The sequence below is a fragment of the Microchirus variegatus genome, assembly GCF_963457635.1.
Source record: "Microchirus variegatus genome assembly, chromosome: 11".
NCBI lineage: Eukaryota > Metazoa > Chordata > Actinopteri > Pleuronectiformes > Soleidae > Microchirus > Microchirus variegatus.
Window position 1 is genome coordinate 11,770,934 of NC_139812.1, and position 22,655 is coordinate 11,793,588.

The 22,655-nt window shown below is 40.6% G+C and overlaps 1 protein-coding gene across 2 annotated transcripts in view; it reads left to right on the plus strand.

Annotated features, from left to right (window-relative positions):
• The window catches only part of inpp5a (inositol polyphosphate-5-phosphatase A), a 142,117-nt gene that overhangs the window by 109,784 nt on the left and 9,678 nt on the right, over nucleotides 1-22,655 (plus strand). For both annotated transcript variants that reach the window (XM_083897531.1, XM_083897532.1), the window contains exons 10-12: nucleotides 5,296-5,391; nucleotides 6,019-6,093; nucleotides 12,969-13,042. In XM_083897531.1, coding sequence (XP_083753657.1) covers nucleotides 5,296-5,391; nucleotides 6,019-6,093; nucleotides 12,969-13,042 — 245 coding nt within the window. The remainder of the gene's footprint in view (nucleotides 1-5,295; nucleotides 5,392-6,018; nucleotides 6,094-12,968; nucleotides 13,043-22,655) is intronic.

Genomic DNA, 22,655 nt, shown 5'->3' on the forward strand with positions numbered 1-22,655 from the left:
CATGTCATACTGTTAAGATGAGGTTAGGGATATGTTACAGTAAGTCTCCAGAAAATTAATGTAAGTTAATATGATGTCCTCTGAAGTCACGTAAACCAGACAGTGTGTGTGCGCGTGTGTGTATGAATCCCACTGTGTTTGGAAGCATTAAATTATTCAGCCTCTGCGAGAGAGGAGTGGAAAACTCTGGCTTGTGTCCAGTCAGATCGGGTGGGGAGGGTCACAGCTGATTTACTGGCTTTCTCGTGTAATAGCTGGCAGGAACACAGGAGGCCAAATTTGTTGTTGCCTACTTTGGATGCCCCCTTCTACCCTTACTCGGGCAGATGTCGCAATCAGACATACTGGATGGGCGTGATGAACGGTGGTGAGTGGAAGAAAAGTGATCAGAGTGCTAAGCAATTCATGCTGAACCTGCCAGCCCTGCTGGCACACCTTAACTGAGCTGGCAGCCCCGCTTTGCGTGGCAACGAGAGAATAATAGCGCATTTTGACAATGCCACTGCCCCTGCTGACATAAGGAGAGCCCCTGTCCCCTGCCTCTGGTAATGAAGAATGAATAGTTAGCTCATTGTCTGCTCATCCTCCGTCTCCCTCTGCACACAGTCTCATCCTCACGCTGCCTAATTGAGGTTTAATCGCTGAGTTCTAAATGCACTCGTTGGGTTATTATATTGGTGGAATGACTATTTATTGAGTAGTGTGAATCATTGCATGGGAGTGGGGCGAGGGCGGGAGGAATAAATATATAAACTCACAGTTGTTAGGATGATTTGTGCCTTGGCTCGGACCCTGTCATGTCACAATTTTTTTGCGATTGTACTTAGTGAACTGTGATTGTATTGTCATGTCCAGTACAATACAATACAGAATAATGCATTCATTAATCAAATATCTATACAGTCGACTAAGAACAGGTATTTAGATCTGGATCATGGTCGTAGTGGATAATAATTGATGTGTTAATTTGCATACAGTAGTTTTGCATTGATCTGACAAAAGCAGTGACAGCCAAATTCCTACAGGAGTAGTCAGTTAAAGTCCCAGGAGGTCCAAATTAGAGCCACAGCGATTAATTGATTACTAATCAATTACTTAATCTCAACTATTCTGATAACTGATAAATTAGTTTGTTTGTTTTCAGCTTTTTAACTGTGATAATTCCTTGTTACTTTATTCCATATAACAATTAAATCATTAAAAAGTGAAAAATTTCAGTTTGTGGACACAAACAAAGTAAACATGATTTTAAAGTTGGGGGAAACGCTGATCGATATTTTCTGACGTTTTATGGAAAAAAAACTAATTCGAGAACAAAATTGACAGATTATGAAACTAATCGTTAGTTGCAGCTCCAGTCCAGATGTCCAGTATACTCTTATTCATATCTAATATGTGCATCGGCATGTGTGGTTGTTCAAAAACTGACCTTCAATTCAAATTAGGTATAAATAAATCAGATTTCTACTTTTGAATTGTTTCAAAGGAATTGAATAATATAAAAATAATAATAAAAAAGAACATGTGATGTGAAAAGCAAAATAAGCTAATAAAACAAAACAATTAAAAAGCACTAGATGCATATATGACAATAATTTGGGGGATATAAATAAAAAGGGTAAATCAATATTTTTCTGTTTTCTTTCTTTTTATATCACACCATGAAAAGTAAATTTTCTCATTCCCTAGAGTGTGTCTCATTCACAGGGAGTGTGAGTCTGTTTTTTACATAGGGTTTACCATTGATAATGCCAATATATACTTTTAAATACTGCTCTGTACTCAGCTTAATGAAAGGACTCTGTACATCTATCTGTCCTGCAAATATCTCATACAATCTCATAACAATAAAAGCCTAATTATTACAACATTTTAATAGATTAAGGAAACTGCAGAGGTAGATTGCTTTTACTTAAACATATGCGACAGGTATGGACGTTGAAACTGAGAGGAAAGATCATTGTCTCAGTTTGTGTTTTGTGTGAAACGCACAAATATCACAAAAATGCACAGTATATATATATATACATGTGTATATATATATATACGTGTATATATATATATATGTATATATATACATATATATATATGTATATATATACGTGTATATATATATATATATGTATATATATACATGTATATATATGTATATATGTATATATATATATATATGTATATATATACATGTATATATATACATATATGTATATATATATATATATATACGTATATATATATGTATATATATATATATATGTATATATATACATATATGTATATATATATATATATATATATATGTACATATATACATATATAGGCCACCACCAAGTGGTTTACTTAATTTATTGTAAATTACATTGGATAACATAATGCTAATACTGTTTTTACTGCTGCAAAGGCCTGCAATGGATGGATCACATAGGACCCAGAAACAAACTGCATTAGAAGTCTCCTGATGCACTGTCAATAATCCAATAATCTGCTTTACTGAGCTAGCCATAATGGTCAAGACTATTTTTTCCTAATGAATGTAATGGAATATATTTTATTTTCATACCTAGTTTCTGTTTTTAAGTAGGTACTAATTGACTTGGTTTTGGAAAAGTTAAAAAACAAAACAACAATTCTCAGCTTAGTACCTTTTTTGTTTTCCTTAGGCAATCTGTCAAAGTAAGATATAGAAATTCCTTTTTTTTCATCTATGATGCCGCACTGGACTGTTTTTATCGAGGTTAATACATATAACACATTTTGTCAGTTGTGACTTTGCAGTTCAATTTTAATGCCTCATCCTTTTCTGCTGCTTTCCCCTACGAGTCTGTTAAATTGTGAAACACTCCCGTGTTCGATATGGGCGTTGTCAGGACTGCTGTGGTGTTTTGTTAAAGTTTGGACCAGTGCATCACCTCCATCTGTTAGCAGCACCACTGACAGAAGGCCTGAATGTCCGTGTGTGTCTTTGGTCTTTGAAGTGGGACAGATTGCTTTAACCTCTCCTCTAAAGAGAGCAGCTGGAATAGAGAGCTCCTTTAAACAGCCGCTTCCTCCTTCGACAGTCATGAGATTATCCTCCATTGATGCACAAAGCCAGCGCCTTCCTCGGCAACCTCTCATCCCAGCCCCCGGCCTCTGGCCCTCTACAAACACTCTGTGATGACCTGTGACCCATAATGCAGAGATGTATTGCAGAGTCACTCTGCAGGATCAGCGAAAGGAGCCCAGCGATATCCTCTCCTGAGCCATGGCTCCTTTTCCTGACAGCTGCTTCTTAATATTTTCCCAATACTGTGTCCCCATGTAGACTAATTAGCATATATCAAATAACAATCCAGTTAAAGCCAAATTAAGTATATTAACTTAATTTAGGCTAGGCTGTGGGAGAGCGTTTTCTACTTTGAAGGTAAAGATCTATTCAGAGACATCACAACATAAGGGACAGCATGGGTTTTTCATTTTCCACCTATATCAGTGGATGGAATTAATGACAGGGATGCTGAGATTAGCAAGGACAGAGTCTTTGTGTATGTGTGTGGTGGGAGTAGAGGATGTTTTTCAAAGAAGACAGCAGGAGGAGATCTGTGATCAATCGGGCTCAATCACCCACCACAACCTGCACTGATTGGTCAATCAGTGAACCTTTGAATGGATCAAACGGTCACATGTCAGTGTCCAGCAGTATGTGGAGGGGATTCTCAGGCGATACCCTAAGGACTCACTGTGGTCGTGATGTGCAGATCACAGAATGTAAAATCTGCAGATGGAATCATTATTTTTTTCTTTTCCTTAAAGCTAAAACAGTTTAATTCACACAGGAATCCAGAGTCTAATCATCACTCTGTTGAAATGACACTTTTTTCCTTGAAGAAAAGGCAGCATTAGCTAATTGTCTTTTTTCCTTTCTCTCACATTTATCCTTCCTTGCAGAGTCGCACTTGGCAAAAGATTTGGGGTCAAACTAAAACTAAAACCTGTGGCTCAGTTATCTCACTGAGAATATTGTCCGACTACTTCTCTATGAAAATGAACCCAATATCCTTAGTCTTCCACATGCATTTACCTTTTTTTTGTAGTATTTTATGTTATTTTCTATTATTTTAAATTTAGGTTTATTGATGTATTTATTTGCTGGTGCTAATTTGAAAGGGACAGAACATGTTAATGAGTAAGCAAGGATGTAATCATGCCAGAGAATAGCAAGAATGGTATTATCGACAGGTTTCTTTCTTGGAAGAATTATACAATTTTTGTAAAAATTCAGAAATACTTGGCTTCACCTGAGAGACTACTTTGAAAAATGCTTAAATCTGCACTCGTTTAAACTTTTGGAAATGTAGTGATCAGTAATTATACGCCGTGATCCACATTTGGTGCTAATCGGAGATGTTAAAAATGACTTTCTGTGGCTGTCTTCCCTCACCGAGGCTACAATGACTTTTTGACAGGGAAAGTATCTCTTGTCCTTCTCCCTAACTCCTTTTCTGGCCTATTCAGTGCACAAAGCTGCTTAAGCGCACTTAAGCGCATTAGCATTTGGCTGCCAGGGGACCATATTGACCCTGCATTTGGATGGCCTAAATGAGTGAAAGATTGAGCGATTTGTTAGGGCTTTAGAAAGTTGCTTTTGGGGAGGAGGGGGGGTGAGCATGAAGGAATGGGGTTGAGGCAGCGAGTGGGGACCGGGCAAAGAGTTGTTCCACTTTCTCTCAGGGCACGGTGTTTATTCTAATCTGATGTGAAGTTTCTTCATGTCCGAACCAGGACTGATGTGTGACATTTCAGCATAAAGGGCCTTTTTCTGCTGGCTATATTGGCTTGACCTGATTATCTAATCTGTGCTTTGAATTTCAATCAGGTCACTCAGTCTCTGCCGTGTGCTATGGGAACCACTGGCTGAGAGATTACCTCATTCAACTGTCTTCAAACACAGATGGTCAAATGTTTAACTAATTGTTAAAAGAGTCCACAAAGAGGAATTTAACCATGCACACATTCTGTGGGGTCAGTGTATAGACCCAGATAAAGTGAAGGGAAAGTGGAGGTGGTAGTTTGTGAGGCAGTTCTTTAAAACATCTTTCAAACGTGGGGGCCGAGTGATGCTTGGCACTGCGTCGAAGTGCTGCATTTATAGTTCGGTCTCAAAGCATCATTAACAACTGCACCATGTATGTGTGTGTGGAGGGGTGTACGCCACTTACCGATAAACATCTGGGGGAGCGTGATGAAATAAATATTAAAGTTGTCTGAGATTTTCAGAGTCTTTTGTGTAAACTTCTCTCCTCCTCTCACCTCCAGAGTCTGTGCTCCACTGCCACCATGCAGACGGTCAGAGCCGCTGACACCAACGAAGTCGACAAGCTAATATTCCGAGAAAGGGATAACGACCGAAAGGTAAGATACATGAAATAAAGGGTGCAAGATAAACTGAATAAAAAAAGTGTCTGTCGTGTTACTCACATGTCACAACTCTGCTGTAAGCTTCATTTTATTAACGCGGTGTTAATGTAAATCAAAATAATTCGCAATTAGATATTTATTCAAAATCGTTCAGCTTTACTGCCCATATCTTACCTGTCTTGTCAAAAGTTAAGCCAATAAATTGCCATTTCACTATTCCTGCTTTTCATTTATTCACGGTTCAGCACTTTGAGCCTGGCTTTATCATTAAACTAGTTGAACTGATTTGGAGAAACTGACATTGACTTGAATACTGTATAATTCAGTGATTCATTTAAAAAAAAAATTCAAGAGCTCAGACTTAATTTAAAATAATAAAACATTCAGAAACAGCTATCATTTGCATCACATGCCATACACCTTAACTTAAGGTATTGGAGGTTGCGTTAACATATGATGTCTCACACCAGGCCCGTCGATTCGAATTAGCAGCGCTGCCTGTCGCTACAGTTCACGGCTCATTATTAGTGCTCTAATTACAAAGTGAAGCGCACGTTCCTTTTCGAATTCATCAAAGCTCCATTTCTCTCTCTCTCTCTCTTTCTCTCGCCTCTCACTTAGGTTGTTCTGCAGCTTGAAAAGAAGCTTTTTAATTATGTCAACCAGGACGTTTTCCGGGAAAACAATGGGACCTCAGTAAGTCACCTCTGTGCCTCTTAACCCTTTTGATAGTCATCTATTCTGAATCTCTCTTCTTGCACTTATTTGTTACTAATTGAATGTCTTATACCGTCTTAAAAGAGACAAAATAAGTCTTCATTGCAGTTAGATATGAGGGCTTTTTGTTGAAGATAATGGACACATCCGCACATCTACACCGAGTCATTTTGAGCTGCTAATTGGCTTCACGTCACATTTGGCCTAACACATGTTGTCTTTGTCTTTGCTGAGTGGGCCAAGTGTCTCTGGAATAACTTTTAAATGAGACAGAGTGTAGAAGAGGTGAGTCTTAAGTGTCCGCACAAGAGAAACGCCAGGCACACGCTTCCTCGTTTATATGGCTATATATTACATTTAGTAGTTGCACAATGCACACACACACTTTTACACGTCAGGAGAATGGTCGGAAGACACAACACAAGTATTGGCAGAGTAGAAACACTAGAAAGACTAAATATACACAAATTATTACATAAAATAAGACAGTAGTAGCCATCATCTATTAGTTAAAGAAACTCATTGTATTCTGTTGTTTGACAAAATTTGCTTTATGCTAATAGTTTGCCTGATGTGGAATGTTTCGATTTAGCTTGTAATGAAGCTGTGTGTACTCATAATATTGATTTCCTTCAGGTGATGTCATAATTCCCTCCAAAATGGTAATTTAAAGGGATACTTCACCGATTTGAATGTGGTTTTGTATTGCTAGAATAGCAGAAGTATTTTTTAGAAAATGTGCTTCCCTCCCTCAGTTTTTCACTGAGTTGTAAAAAAATCTGTTTTCCATTTTCAAAATTGCCCTACTGTGATGCAAAACGCGTCATTTGACTCACAGTAGGGCACATTTGGCTAAGGGAAAACAGATTTTTTTACAAGTCAGTGAAAAACTGAGGGAGGGAAGCACATTTTCTAAAAAATACTACTGCTATTCTAGCAATACAAAGGCACATTCAAATCGAGGAAGTATCCCTTTAAGCTAGTATCAGGTTCTACATGATGCACTGTTTATGTGTTTATGTAAGGGAATAATAAGTTCTGCATCTTTGCACACAACCATAAAAATAAATGGCCTCAGCACCATTTTCAAGTCGTGATTAACAACAGTTACAATAGAGTTTATAGCAGTGATCCACCTTTGCCATCCTCTGGATCTTTGGTTATCCAGTAAAAAGCTCTCCCTCAATGGTTTTCACAGCCTGGCACACAACTCCTATCCACTTATCTTCACTTTTTATGAAAACACATGGTGAAGAGACGAGTTATTGCCTGGTATATCAGATCAGTGCCATTTCCCGCCAAAATGCCATTGCTTGCTTTGGTTGCGCGACAACAGCTAATGGAGCTCTTTATACTGCATGTAATTGTGTATAAAATATACATATAATGCATGTTTATGTCTGGGTTTACCTACCCATGAAAATAACAATTTTATATTTAACTTTTAGCAACAAACCAAAACTACATCAGAATAAAATATTTGGTCTCAAGTAAACAGGCACATATCTCAAATAATTTGGTGCAAAGCAGGCTGGACAAAAACTTAGTGTCTTGACACCTTGACCCATCCAATGAGAACCATTTTCAAGAGAAATCCCCATCAGATATATTATTTATTTTATTTCCCTTGTCAAATCATCGCCAACAAAATAGCCGACAAGGTCATTATTAACCAGAGATGGAGTTGTGAAGACAGCGACGGTGGCAGTTGTTGACCTTGCACGTCGTACTGTAAAACATCATCGAATATGATCAGCTGAAATATGTAAGAACCCAGAATGTGTAACAGTAGCTGTTTCCTCCTACACCCCCCCCCTCCATTTCCTCCTGCCTTCCTCCCTCTCCTCCTCCCCTCCAAGCCAGACAAGATGGATGAGATAATGGGGGGCATCAGAGATAATCTGATGGTCATGGTCTAGTTAAACACACCATGTTATGATCCTTATAAAACAAACTACCTTTCCAAAGGGATAAATGTTCCTCTTCATACTCCTCCACTGGGGAAGGGGGGAGAAAAAAAATCCATTGCATCCTTCATCAACTGTAAGACTTGTACCAGCTTGACAGAAATTTAATTCGAGGCAGCTCTTGAAAATAATTATTGTATTTTGAGAGGAGTAATCATTGGCCAGGACATGATTGAATGTGTCCATGCTTATTGACTTTTGCTATGATTAATAGGTTTGTTTAGTCGATATTCCCATCGAAATTGTATAATTAATTATCCCCAGTGCTGTCACGGTGGGACGATGGAGAGCCCTGATGAGTATTTGGGAAGATTAAATTTTCTGGGCTCTCGTGGCGTCAAGGGGCACCGCGGGGCCTTGCGCTGGTGGAGAGATGGGAGTGTGTGCACGTGCGGGAGTGTGCACGCGCATGCGTACCGTGCACACAGTGGATCTGCACAGTTTCTTTCCTCTCTGGGAGCACACACCCACAGGGCCGTCCCCATTGATTTTGTTTCAGTATCTCTTTATTGTAATTTTATCAGTGTGGTGTTGGCAGATGGTGGGGGTGTGTGGGGGGGGGGATGCAGGAAAAGAGGGTGTGTTTGTGTACTGACTGGAGCAAGTGATGAACCTTTCTGTCTGGCCTGCGCCACTCCTTGTCATGCAGGCAGTGTAGTCCTCGGCATTACTCACAAGCCCAAAGACCCTTTTAAACATGAGAGGGAAACACACACACACACACATATATATATATGGAACAAATGCTGCCTTAAGTGCTTTAAAGTTATTTTCCTTGTCAAGCCAAACCTTAATTAAATGTTACCTTACAGGTTTCATATTTGGCCTCTAGAAACTGATGCCAAAACGGGGGGTTTGTCATTATGTTTGGCTTGCCTTTATTCTGAAAGATTCAGGAAAGAATCGACTGCTTACTTAGCCTGATCAGAACAGCACATATGCACAGTAAGCTTCATGTACTGCTGCCGTTGCCTCGTCGAGTCGATATCCCCATTGATATTCACAGTCTCCGTGCGATGCCTCACAGCCGAGAAACGTCTGACCTTATGTGGAAATCCATATTTTAATCAATGTACCAGAAATCAGGCCTCATCTTATTTTATTCCCTCTCTACATAAATTAACATTCATCTTTATTGCATGTTTTAAAAGACAAAAAAAATAAATAAAAGAGTTTAGTGTTGTTTAGGTGTTGGCTCCTCTCAGGACCGACCCGGCCACCCTACTGTCAGCAACAGTTTATCGCTTTTTCCACACAAAATAATGAAGATCCCATAAAAGGAAGGGAAAAATATGGCCCCCTGCAATGAAAGCCAAGTGTGAGGTGTAAAAATCAAATTAAATGACCTTTCACCCCAGCATTTATTGATGGCTTTTAATGGCAGCAGGTGTTGTCACAGGAGATATTTGACAACACATAAATCAAAGCACTATTACAGGTGGTGGACGTTTGGCCAGCACACTAAGAGGAACAGTTAGGGGCTGAAGACCTCAAGCCCACCCCCTCCTTTTACCTCCTTCAACTTCCTGCCTCTGAACTATCACTACTACTCTGATTTAAGGCCGCGCTGATCGCCCAAGCGAAGTCAGAAATTTGAGCTCATGACAGGGTAGTTTCCACGCAGACACTTCTTCATCGCTCTCCCGCTCTGATAATGCTGGGGCAGCAGCATCTCGCACCACTTCCTCCGCGACTGTCAAGGTCATTTCTGTCCACTGCCGGCTGTATAAAGTCATGAAGCCTTGAGCCAATATGAGCTGGGTTTTTCTTTTTTTTCTAAACCACTGACCGACGAGAACAGCAGAGCATTATGCTTAATTGACCTGGGATGAAATGAAGTGTGAAATTTGTGGCTGCAGGCTTTTCCATTCACCTGAATGAATTACTCAACATTCACTTAAGCCTCACACCGCGTAGACACACACGGCCCATATGTTGCTCATCCCTTCCCCCCCCCCATTGTTTAAACTGTGTCACACACTTATAATCTGAGGTGCTTTACCTCAAACAAACACAATCACACCTGTGAGCATGCAGAGAGATACTTGTGCACATACAGAAAGTTGTCAGGTATTGATTTTAGCACTCGGCGCATGCTTGATTTTCTTAAATAACTCCTCCACACACATTTAACACCTGGTCACCTTTGTGACCTTGTGACTAGAGCTGCAACTAACGATTATTTCCGTACTCGATTAATCTCTATTAATCGTTTGGTCCAGAAAATGTTGTTTTAAAATAATGTTGGTCAGTGTTTGTCAAATCTGGAAATGACGATGACGACGTCTTGTTTTGTCCACAAACCAAACTGATTCAGTTTTAATGATTTCTTTGCAAAGAAACGAAGCAAATATTCACCTTTAAGAAGCTAAAACAATCAGAAACCTTGTTTTTATAATGAAAAAAAGCTTCAAACCGATTAATCGAGTATCTATATAATTATTAAGATTATTAAGAGTAATTGTTTCAGCTCTACTGGTGACTGGATTTCGTTATTTAGCACACACTCAGTAACTGAGGAGTCAGTAAGGAAATAAAAATGGTGAAACGTGCCTCAGAGCAGAAGCAACACAAATGGTTTGAAAACAAGAGATCACACAACAGACAAAATTAGAAAAAAACAGACATGGTACTATGAATAATACAGATAAAGATTTAAGCCTCTACAGTAAGTTGTCCCCCATTAGACGTTGTTAGTCACACGGGTTGATAGGTCGCTCTAAAGTGAGCGTAGGTGTGAGTGTGAGAGTGTAGAATATACCATTGATAAATGCAGTATACTGTGTATACATTGGTAATTGATTACTAAAATCCCTCCGTTCAACAGCAATGTGATAAAATCATAACAACCACAAGCAAATACCATGATTATGTAGTTTCTAGTGTTATTAAAATATAATAACACTATGGCTTTTACCCAACAGATCAAATACACTGTTTTTTGACTACATTCGGGTACAGAGCACATCTTCTAATACAAGAGGCAATCATGATAGAGGCTTACATGCACTGCAATCGAGTGCAAATTTACTGCAAACAGGAGAACTTTTGCTCACAGACTTTGTGTGTTTTTGGGGTCGTGTTTTCCTCACCACCAAATACAACAGCAGTGTCATTTTTGAATCTGCACCAGGCCTGAGAAGAGACAGTGCCTGAAGGACAAACTGACTCTAGCTGACCGTTCCATTACCAGTGAGCCCTACAGCTCCAAGGTGGACAAGTGATAACCGCGTGTGAACAATCACAACAATGACAGCTAGGACGTGGAAGGAGATGTTGGATAACAACATTATACCACAGCGTCATGGGAGGACATTTCAGGTTTTAATGTAAAGACACAGATGTGGCTCGTTCAATTCACAATATTAAATATAAGCCATAAAAAGTGGTGTATTTTATTTAATGTAATGAAATCCTCAGTTTGCAATATTAACACTAAGTACAACACACATACACACACACTGGCGTAAGGTATCAGTGGGTGGATGGGGTACAGTGGAGCGTGGGGTTGCATCCCCTGCTCTGCCATCCCTCATCCACAGTGTGTGAGTCTCTCCTGTGACCCCCGGCAGTGTGAGTTTGATGAATGCGGCACATCTGCCCTCCTGAACCGCTGAGACTCCGTCTGGGAGGCCCCCTCTGCCTGCGAGTAATGGCCACTGTTCTACACCAGTGACACATAATCACACATACACACAAACATGCAGCGTCACAGCGAGAGAGCACACACTCGCCTTTGCCTTATTTACACACACACACACACACGCGCCGCCTGGACACAAACAATGTGTGGATGATCTCGCGCGAACGTAAATATGTCAGCGTAGATGGAAGAGCGTAGTTACCTTGTGCTGATGCAGTCATATAACATAATGATATTGATATGACACACTCCTCCCACGCCTCCTGAGAACGTCCTTCCAAATATTACTTATGTGCGCCGTGTAGATGTTTTATCATGTACCTGTCAACATAATATTGTTGCGTGTAATACACCAATGTAATGTCATTAACGTCAAGCTGCCTCGCTTCAGGATGAGGTCTTCATCAGGCCATCATTGTAGCCTGGTGTTTGAAACATGTACAATGGCCCAATTTGCCACTAACTGAACATCGTCTCCGCGCTGAATGGGGGGGGGGGGGGGGTTTCGCGGGCTATACGACGAGGTACGCCGGGGGTTGCTGGGAAACGTCACTGTCAGTCTCTCAGTGAGGCAGTCATGCAGGTGCCCAGAGCTACCTGTTCATCTCCCAGATAATTAATGTGTACAAGGAGCCGCTAATTGCACTTCTCACTAATGATTTATGGGTTTTGTGAAAGGGGGGAAATTGGGGGACGTGTGTGTGTACACTCTAGTGAGAGAGTACAGCTGGGTGAGGAGACATGATTGATGAAGAGCGTGTGGATGCTCTGCTAGTGTGGAGCGATAGACCCCCCCCCCCTTCCTCCATCCCTGTTGGACAGGGCTAGAACAACTGCTGTCAATTTTGGGCTTGTGTATGGATGTGACTCAATAAAAAACCCCAAATATCCTCATCAATTTGGTTCGGCTTGTTTTTTATCCTCAACTTATTGACTCCTGCCTTCAAGATGAGGCTTCAAATTCAAATCATCTGGTCAGATGAGGTCCTTGTATTACATGGGGGGAGGTGACTCATTTTTTGAAGTCAATTTTAAAAGGTGATGACATGCAACATTAATGATGACAAATGATATTTAGCAAGATCTTTTAATTACTGAAAGGTTTGTATAGGGAAAACCATTTGTGCCCAACAGCTTTTAGAGAGGAATTAAGCTGTGGTAAAAATAAATAAATGAATGAATAAACAAATAAAACCAATATATAAAACTTCTCTCCTCATTCTTTTTCTGTTTTCTTTCCACAGCTTTTAGTGTTTGACAAAGAGCTGTCGGTGTTCAAGGATCGGCTGCACGAACTGGAGATTTCATTCCCACCCAGGTATGACGACTTTGCATTCACACTACGGCTGAACATCTGCAACACAGCACTGGTTTCAGGCCCTTTTTTCATACTACATGTATTAACATGAATGTTGGGTGACGTTATTAGCACCAAATAATAACTTTTCCTGGGTTTTTGCTGCAACGTCAATGACACAATCATTGCTTTCCTGTTTACATCACATGTCTTTTGAAATATCCAGAACTATCAGGAGAGGATACTTTTTTTTTTTTAGAAAATCCTTCTATTTCTACAGGGTGTCCGCAGGGTCTTATTAATCAATTTTTGGAAAATGAAATGAGTATTAAGTATTAGTCTTAATCGTGATTTCATGAGGTATTCAATATTGTCCATACAGTTTGACTGCAATATAGGCTGTTCTAACAAAAACATTTGTATTTTAAGTTTGACAGTGTGTAAATGATGGAGTGAGCGCTCTGTCAAATGTTGATTGAGATTACCAGATCGTGTCCAAAAGGGAGTTAACGTGTAGATTCAGAACGCGTCGGCCACCTCCCCTTCTTGTCCAAAATGGTTTCGTGAAATCGAGCGCTTTGTGCTTGATGGGGATCAGTTGTTAAATCATGATTGGATATGGCTCCAAACTGCTCCCAGGAGTATCAGCGTATATATGTGCGTGCTGTGTTTGTCACCGTGCCTTTGGCTGAGCTGAGCTGGATTGGTATTCTGTCTCAGTGGGACTTGGGGGAGAATCGGAGCGCGTGGCCTCCTCTCCTCTTCCTCAAACAAATGCATTTGCAATTAGCCCTTTCAGAGTAGAGGGAGGGCAAACATGCGGCCGGCGTGGAAATATGTTTCGGGAGCAGCGCGTTAATGGTGCTTGACCTTTGCCGTCGGTTGTGACTCAATCAGTGCAGATAATGAAACGCTGTAATCAAACAATAATTACTTGATAAACTGCTCTAGTGGCAGGCGCAGGGCGGTGGGGGATTTTGAGTGTGTGTGTGTGTGTGTGTGATAGAGAGAGGACTTGAAATACATGCACCTATCAAAATGTGTATCTGTGTGTGTGATAGAGAGAGAGTGAGCGTGTGTCAAGGTTCTTCCAGTCCCTGTTTTTTAAATGACTCTGTGTCTTAATCAAGGACCCCATTTACATCACTTTGCATAAGTGACAGGTGGATTTATTGTCCTTTTACTCCCGGCTGACTTTTGCACCTATTCACATAATACTGAATCATCTCTCCACAGGGAGGAATGAATGTGCTGCACTGGAAGAATGCAAATGATTTCTACATACTTGAGGTGATGATGAATCAAATAGATGAAACCCCCCCCACCCCCCCCACCCCGGAGCAGCATATGAAATTTGATTTGATCTTGTGTGTGTGTGGAACAAACCACATTGTCAGCCTTGTAATGGGCAGCAGTGGCCTAGTTAAACTTAAACAATCCCTCCCCTCCTCCCACTTCTCACATACATACATGCATACATACATAGTGGTGCCCCCCCCCCCTCCCCCTTGTCTGCTCTGCCTTGTGTTCCTTGAGCTCTCAAGCTTCAAGGATTGTTCTCCATCACATAGCCTGCACTGGACCAGCCCCTTGCCATCTGTGAGGTTATTACTCTTTTTAATGCAGGCCATCAGAGCACACCCTCCTCACTGACACGGCTCACTTTTGTTCAAATCTATGAATCAATAGTCGCAAACATTTAATCTGCAAGTTAATTCTGTCCGTTGTCCAGCGCCGGTTAAGAAGTGGCTACAAAATGAGACATGCTGTCGGGGATGAACTGAGGCGGACGACAAAGTGACTGATAAACATAAACATGGAGCTGCAGCCGGAAAAAAATAAAACATCTGTCGACAGCTTTATATTTTAATTGGTTAACTACAGCAAAGGTCAGCAGATCATTATTTTTTTTGGTATGGACATCCAGGGTTGGAAGGCATACATCTGTGTCTCTCTACATACATAGACATGAATTATTTCCCCCTGCATTGCTGCGGAAGCTCCCAAGCTGTGAAATGCACATCTCTTTTTGCTTTCAAGAAAGCGTCTGTCAAAGTTGGCCGTGACAAGTCTAAGCACTTGGGCACCGGGGTGAGGAATTTGCCTCGGCCTTGTCACAGTTGGACCTGGAGCCAGTCGGCTGCCGCTCACTGATCAACCGCCGTACGGCTCATGCGCGTCCTTAAAGTCACACACAGGAGCCCGCGTAATGGTTTTAGATGAGTCGATTCATCAGAAACCGTTTATTTAGACTCAATTTCTCTCTATCACGGCGTAATGTATGAGAGTACAACCAGCCATTATGTCTTTATCTTTACGTAAGCTACGGCGCGGCCATTTGACTGAAAATTATGGTAAGTTTTACGATGCATTATGGTACTTTTGATTTCATATTTGAAATGGCATAACAAAGGTAATATCCCCTAAAACGTACTAAGACAACAGTAACTTATTCATGTATTTTGATTGATTTAGCGGAAAGCTTTTAGTACTCCCCTTATCTGATTTCTTTGGCCTTATTTTGCTCAAGATCAATGCAAAAATTGAATCGGAGCCACAAGCTTCAGGGGGAAATGCAGTGGACAATGAGGGGAGCAATGGATGAATGCATTCTACCTGAAACATGGTTACTGGGAATGGGCTTCGAGGGAGGTTTTGAGTGACATCAGACCAGTGGTACAACTCCATCAACAGACAAATCATGAGTGATTTCATGGCAGCGACATGGTGTGGAAGTTGTGCTGCATTGGTGGGAGGAAAAAGCTGGGTGAAGGAGGAGGAGGAGGGGATTGAATGACGGCTGCTGTCCCACGACTGAGTTTGTGAACATGGAGGAAAAGGGCCAATATCTGGTTTCTTCTGACTTTGTCTTATTAAGAGCATTACAGGTTTCCATTGTTGGATGTTTAACCGTGACAAACTTCCATAGCTTCCATTCTTCATCTGCTACAGTTACTTACACCATGCAAACACTTGCAGCGACATGGAAAAGAGAATTTGCATTGCCTTGGATTTTTAAAAGAATTTGGCCATCTTTCTCTCTGTCATGTATGTCCTATTTATTCCACTGCGTAACTGATCCTGTGTTTAAACACATATAGAACGATGGCAAGGTGTTACACCTAACAGCGTGGCTCCAGCCCCATGTGTTTGTCAAGTCTAGACTTGAGGGGAAAAGTAGGGGACCAGAGTGTTTCCTAGAGGTCAGGAGGTGAAGCCAACAAGAAGACAGAAACATGAACAGTTTTGTCTTCACTGTTTGGGAAGATCCCCGAGACCAGTGTCGGCATGTTAGCTTACATTTATTAACCCTTTACTGCACAAAGAACTATATTTGGTAGCTTCCCACAGGCATCCGAAACTGCATTACTGCAAGATCTTAGAAACACGTGAATTAGACAGGCCAATCAGCAAAGAACCAGCTACATCACAGAAAGCATCATCGTGAAATTTGACCAAATGAGCGAAGGCATGCGACACTTGAAACTTCAGTGTAGTTCCGGAAGGCAAACGTTCCGGTCATGCGCTCTGTATCTACTGTAAAATCTCTAAGACTAACGATGGAAAGTTGATGAAATTAGGTGTGTTGGTGCAGGGTAACACTGTTCTAAAATGATGTTCCTTTCACTTTATTTGTGTTTTTATTGTATATTCTTGTAAATACTTTACAAGTAAATTTTTTTTGGATGGGCAAGAAACAAAATCAAGGTCCATGAAGGTGCCATATATTACATGGAACCGTCTATATATAAAGAAAGTCTTGTTATATCCTCCAATAACACTCTAGGAAAACCATAGACTATACATAAAGATGGGTGAGGTTAGGCCTAACAATTATTTTGGTAGTCGACTAATCGGTTTATTTTTTATTTTTTTGGATTAGTTGATTAGTCATGATTATATCTGTTCATTCAGAATGAACACATAACAAAAGACAGTACTCCTTTAATGCACTGCACTGAACCCATAAGCAAACATGTATTATACAGCTTGGTTTACTACTCGATCCTAATTGGTCAAAAGTGACTTTCAGCTGTCTGTACTTTCTGTATAACAGACTGTTTTTAAGTGTGACAGACTGTTGCTTTATCTTATATTAACATAAATATATATTGAGAGAAGGAGACAGTGTAGCATTACATGCATTAAGCTCAAAGAATGTAGTTTTCTTTGTGAGGGGTCGTGCAATTTTTCCCCATTTTTCATACATTCTTCTTCATCGGATCAGAATGTAGTTAGTGTATACATTAAGAGAAATGGCCTACTGCTGCAGCACTTCCAATAGTGAATTGCAGTTATTGAAAATGATTGTGTATATGAGGCATTGTTTTAAGTGAGCAGGCTGGCGACACTTTAACAATTAAATTATGTGTTGATGAATTTCAATAATCAATTTTGTTGATTGTGTCAACTGATTGGTTCAGCCCTAGATGGAGTCTTTCTGTTGCATTTACCAGGCATCTATTGGACAATACCAGCTGTCTATCACACTGGTTTCCACCCTCATTATGTCATATTTAGTCATCTATTTTCCTCTAAAAGGAAACATAATTTGCTAAATTGACACTCAATTGGGATTGAGACCATTAAGTCTTCAGGAAATACGCACATTATGTGAGAGTTGCACTAATTATCCCATAGTCAAACAGATCTGCTGCAATAAGCAGAGTTAACTGCTTACTTCTGTCCCACTTCCATGTCCATTTTTTATATACAGTCTGTAAGCGAAACTCTACACCGTTTACAGGTTCATAAAACAGGAACAGGGAGGTTTGAGAGCTGATGCCAGGCAGAATGACTTTGTCCTTCAAATGAGGGAAAATCTTAGTGACACATGGCCACTTGCCAGCTCCTCAATTACTGCTAATAAGTACATAGGAGTGAATAATTAGAGCAGTGGAGAAGTCCTCCTGAGCTCATAGGAAGTACGCACACTGATAGCTCTCTTGTACACAGTGACTGTCCTTGTTCGTACAACAACAATCTACCCACAACACCCTTAGCCTCTGAAGGCCTGTATGAATGATGTCACCCTCTCTCCATGTGCATTTCACTGTGATTACATTATTCCTACAGTCCTACTGTTTGCATCCTAAATGAAGGAGGCTTCTTGTTCTCTGCATTGTCACCAGCCATGCATTACTGTTGAGTTGAGGCTCGTGACTCCATTTAAGGAGCCTCGCAGAGGTTGTTTAACATCAGTGATTGTTCATATAGCGCTGCGTCTCTGAGCCTCTGTTGGCGTGTGGCTGGTTGTTGGCTTGGTGTGTCCGCAGGATCCAGCGTTACAGGCAGCATCTACTGAACGGGAACATTGTTTTACAACCATCTGCGCATCCATCATTCTAACTACTGGAGAGCCCGTAGAAAATGATGAGTGGCCATTGTGACGATAATAGCTGAAGATTGTCCACTGTCATGTGTCATTGCCTCTTGTCGGAGACGATGCCAGCGAGTGGGAGGCTTTGTGTAAAAGCCCTTCTTACATCGAGAGCATCAAACGGATGCCATCTGTGTCTTCCTGTGTTCATTTAGAGCAACTAAAGGCAGAACATGTCATCGCTGAAGCCCAGCAGGCTGTAAGCCATGAGCTATTGATGGCATTTCACTCTGTTTGTACTGCACTATGCCAATGTTGTGCCTGCGAGCCTCCCAGCTCCACAAACTGAAGCAAACATCCAGCTTTATTGATAGCATTTGGCTGATCTTTTTGAATTTGTGTGTGTGTGTGTATGTGTTGCCAAGCCTCCCCTGACAACGGCAAACAAACAGAACCGCAGAGGCAGCAAGTTGTTCGAAACCCTCAGTTTCTGACATTCTAGCCAATGCCAGCCGAGCGTTGGCCACTCCAACGTCTAATGACTCTTTGACCCCCAGGTTGCTGATACGATGGCTCTTATCTCTTGCGTCAAGCCCTGTCTGTGTTACAGTTTATATTGCCGTCATTAAATACGAGTGAGTCGTCTCATTTGTCACTACGCTAACAAAGTAATAGCTTCTGATTGGGAAATACAAGTTGTGCACGTGGTACAAGAATTCTGGCTTGGAGCTGCCTGCAGGTTTATTTTGTAAAACTTTACTTGTGTCGTACCAAATTATACCACCCGTTATCTCAATGAATAGTGAGGTCAAGGTCTTATTGCAGTACTTAACTTAGAGATTTACTTAGACCTTTTGGGTTGAGAAAAAAGAAATGTGGAGATAGAGACGAGAGACCAGGAAACATTCTGTTAACTGTTACATCAATAATAAAACTATCCAGTTACTGTATCTGGTTGTATCTGATTGATAGTTTGGCCAACACACACACATTATACAGTGTTTTATGAATCTTCTGTGTGTGTGTTTAGGTTCAGTAGCTCATAAAGTACAGTAAGGTATCTCGCGACAGCCTCTCCCTCTGCTGGGTGACACACTACAGGTAGGGCCTGCGCACACATCGTCCGTTTTTTTTTTTTACTGTGGCAAGACAAACAAACACTGATACCAGCTAGAACACATGTGAGTAATGTGTCAGCAGCCAAGTCAAACATTAAACCCCAAACCAAGCATGAATGAATGAGCTCTGAATGGCTGCTGGTGGGTTTCAGGCTGCGACTCTACACACACACACACACACACACACACACACACACACACACACACACACACACACACACACACACACACACACACATGTATCATCCGAGATGTGGTCAGCAACGCAAAGGAGCAGGGGAGCAAGCAGGTCAACCGTGTTCTTGCGTCAACCTGGTAGTTGTAAAAAAAACTGTAAACAAGAGTGATGTAGAGAAAAAGACCCATGATAAATATTTTGTCAGATCATCAGCAGTGTCATTATTCCACACTGGTGACTCACAGAAACCTTCCTCAGAGAGACACATGATATATCCATGTTTAATTCTGAATAACAGGCCTATATTTGAAGTAATAATTTAAATTAACTTTTACCAAAATGTAGGAATACACCAATCCAACTTTTTCAGTTCTGATACCTGGGCTTTGGGTGTCAGTCTGATACCGATACCTTACTATGTGGAAGAGACTGATTGCATCAGACTTGACTTAAGTATTACTTTCCTTTCCTTCATTTTAAAAGATCTAACAAATGAACATCAGATACATGAACTGAATTGTTATTTACGAAAAAAATGTATAATTGTGCACCAGCAGAGACGCCATTCGAGATAAACAGGAATCAAACTTATTTGTGAACAGGTTGTGCAAAAGGAAGGCAAAAAGGAAAAGGAAATTAAATTAAAATAATAACATATGAATAAGTAGCTTCACTAAGTCTCCTCTTGTTTTATTTCACAACCTCAGCGTGCTCTTTAGCGTGATCCTTTTTTTCAGTACTTGATTAAGTTTATAGTGTTGCATTTTGAGCCTATTGAAAAGCAACCGTCAAACTTGTTGGTGTAGCAAGCGTACAAAATGTACCTGAACACCTGATTTTTTTTTCCCACTCCTTCCATGCTACGCGTGACTTAGCACGTGTCGCAGAATAGAAGTGAATCGATCACCCTAATTATCCGATACCCGATCCGGCTATTTAGTCAACATCAGAGCCAATATCCAATATTAATCAGATCGGTGTAAAATGTACTATAAGTGTGTCAAATAAGAAAGGGAATTTTTTTTTTTATTAATTACCAACATTTCTATTTGTTTTTTCCGGAGTTAATTTCAAGATATTTCTCATCTAGGAGTGACCATCTTCTCCATTTCCTCTGTGCATTACATTCAGCAACACACTAAAAACAAGAGTTCATTTCAAGGTGCATAATGTAAAACCCCGGGCCGGCATGTCAGACCAAGACAAACACAATTGTGATTATACACTTGTCTCTGGAAAAAAAAAGACTATTAAAACATACAGTATCACCTCAGCTGGACACTTTCTGCCACTACCAAGATGCTTGTTATTCACTCTGTCTGTTGCTACATTCAAGTGGAACCAGTGAACATGTAATTTTCAGGATCAATCGTGGATAAAACGAAACTCTGAGCTTTCAGAAAAACGCAGAGTTGAGAGGTCATTTGTAAATATTCTTATCTAATGAACACTGTAAACAGCCACATTTAATTCAGCTTATTGTGTGCAGTGGTTAACAGACAGAGCCATGTGTGAGGCTGCAATAAATCAATAAATACCCTGTATTATACTCTGTAACTGTATATTTATATACAGTAGGTAATATTGTTTCCCTACATCTTGTGACAAAAAAAGTCCTACGACATTGGCGAACAAATTTCACTTGGCTGAAACAAATCATCCACATGAGTTCTAGAATGACCAGTACAAGTCTGGAGTATTTGATTGTGCATGAACTTACAACTGGGTGAATGTCACCTCTGTCAAAGCCCGGCGGCAGGTCGTCATCGCTTGTGTTGGCGCTGTGTGACTTCTGGTTTTGGATCCGTGCCACAAAAAGAACTACGACACACTACTTTACTGCATAAGTGTCAGGTCGTGTTATTGGAGTCCTCTCGTCTGTCTTGTTCATAAATCAAGTGATTCAAACAATATGTATACAAGCGCAATCGTTATTTATTTGTATATTTTTTTCCGCTGTTAGTTTTCATTTCTAATATATTTAAAATTAAAACAACTTAATCATATTTGTATAAAATCATATAACATATAGGCTACTGTACCTGGTCTGAAGACAGTTCTAACAAACAATACCGTTTACCAACTGTGGGGGGAACCCAAGAGCAAATCATATATTGTGTTACTTTAAATTCAGATTTGAGTTGGTAAAAAAGCTATTTTTTTTGTGTCAAATAGCGATTGTGTGACCAGGTGCCAATAGACTCTGTATTCACTTCACATTATATGTGTTTTATATGTGTGGCTACTTTGAAGTACAGCTCTTTCTCTCCTATAGATACACAATTGTTGGCCAAGTCTTGGACTTGGCCCATTAATTAGTGGTAGTTAGTCTTACTGTGGGCAAGTCTCTGATATGAGCTGACAGCCTCTCGGACAGTTTACCTTCTACGATAAGTTTGTGAGCTCGCTAATCAGACACATTAATCATTTTGGCCATTCACCTGTTTGCTGTATTTAAACTTGTTATCTATATTGGTGCCGATGGAGGGTGGGACAACCTATACTTGCCTATACACGGTGACACAGAATGGCCCTTTAATGGCCATTGTTGGGTATTTTTAATCAGCTTTTACAATGGCTGGCTGTCATCAAAAATGACTGAATGATAGTAAAGGTTTGTTGTTGAAGTGATTTGGGAAGTTTGCTATCAGCCCCGGGAGCTCATTGTTTGAAGGAGGTGAGGGGGGAAACTTGATTTTCTCTCAATCTCTTTAACACCAAAATGACCCCAGCTTGTTAGTCAATAAAGCTATAAGAGAGTTCCTGATAGGAGGATTGTTCACAGGCTGTTAAAGGACAGGCACCATCCCTCAGGAAGCACAAGTATTCAGGCCACCCTGAAGTCGAGCAGCTCCACAGGCCCTTTGAAGGCTTTGCTCTCTTTCACTGTCAACCTGCCTCTTTCTGTCTGATCCATCTTTATCCGCTCTCTTCTGCCACCCCTGCCTATGTGTGTGTCACTCATCCTATTCTGCATGCCCTTATTCCCTCTCTTTTATCCCAGGATCGCTTTGATTA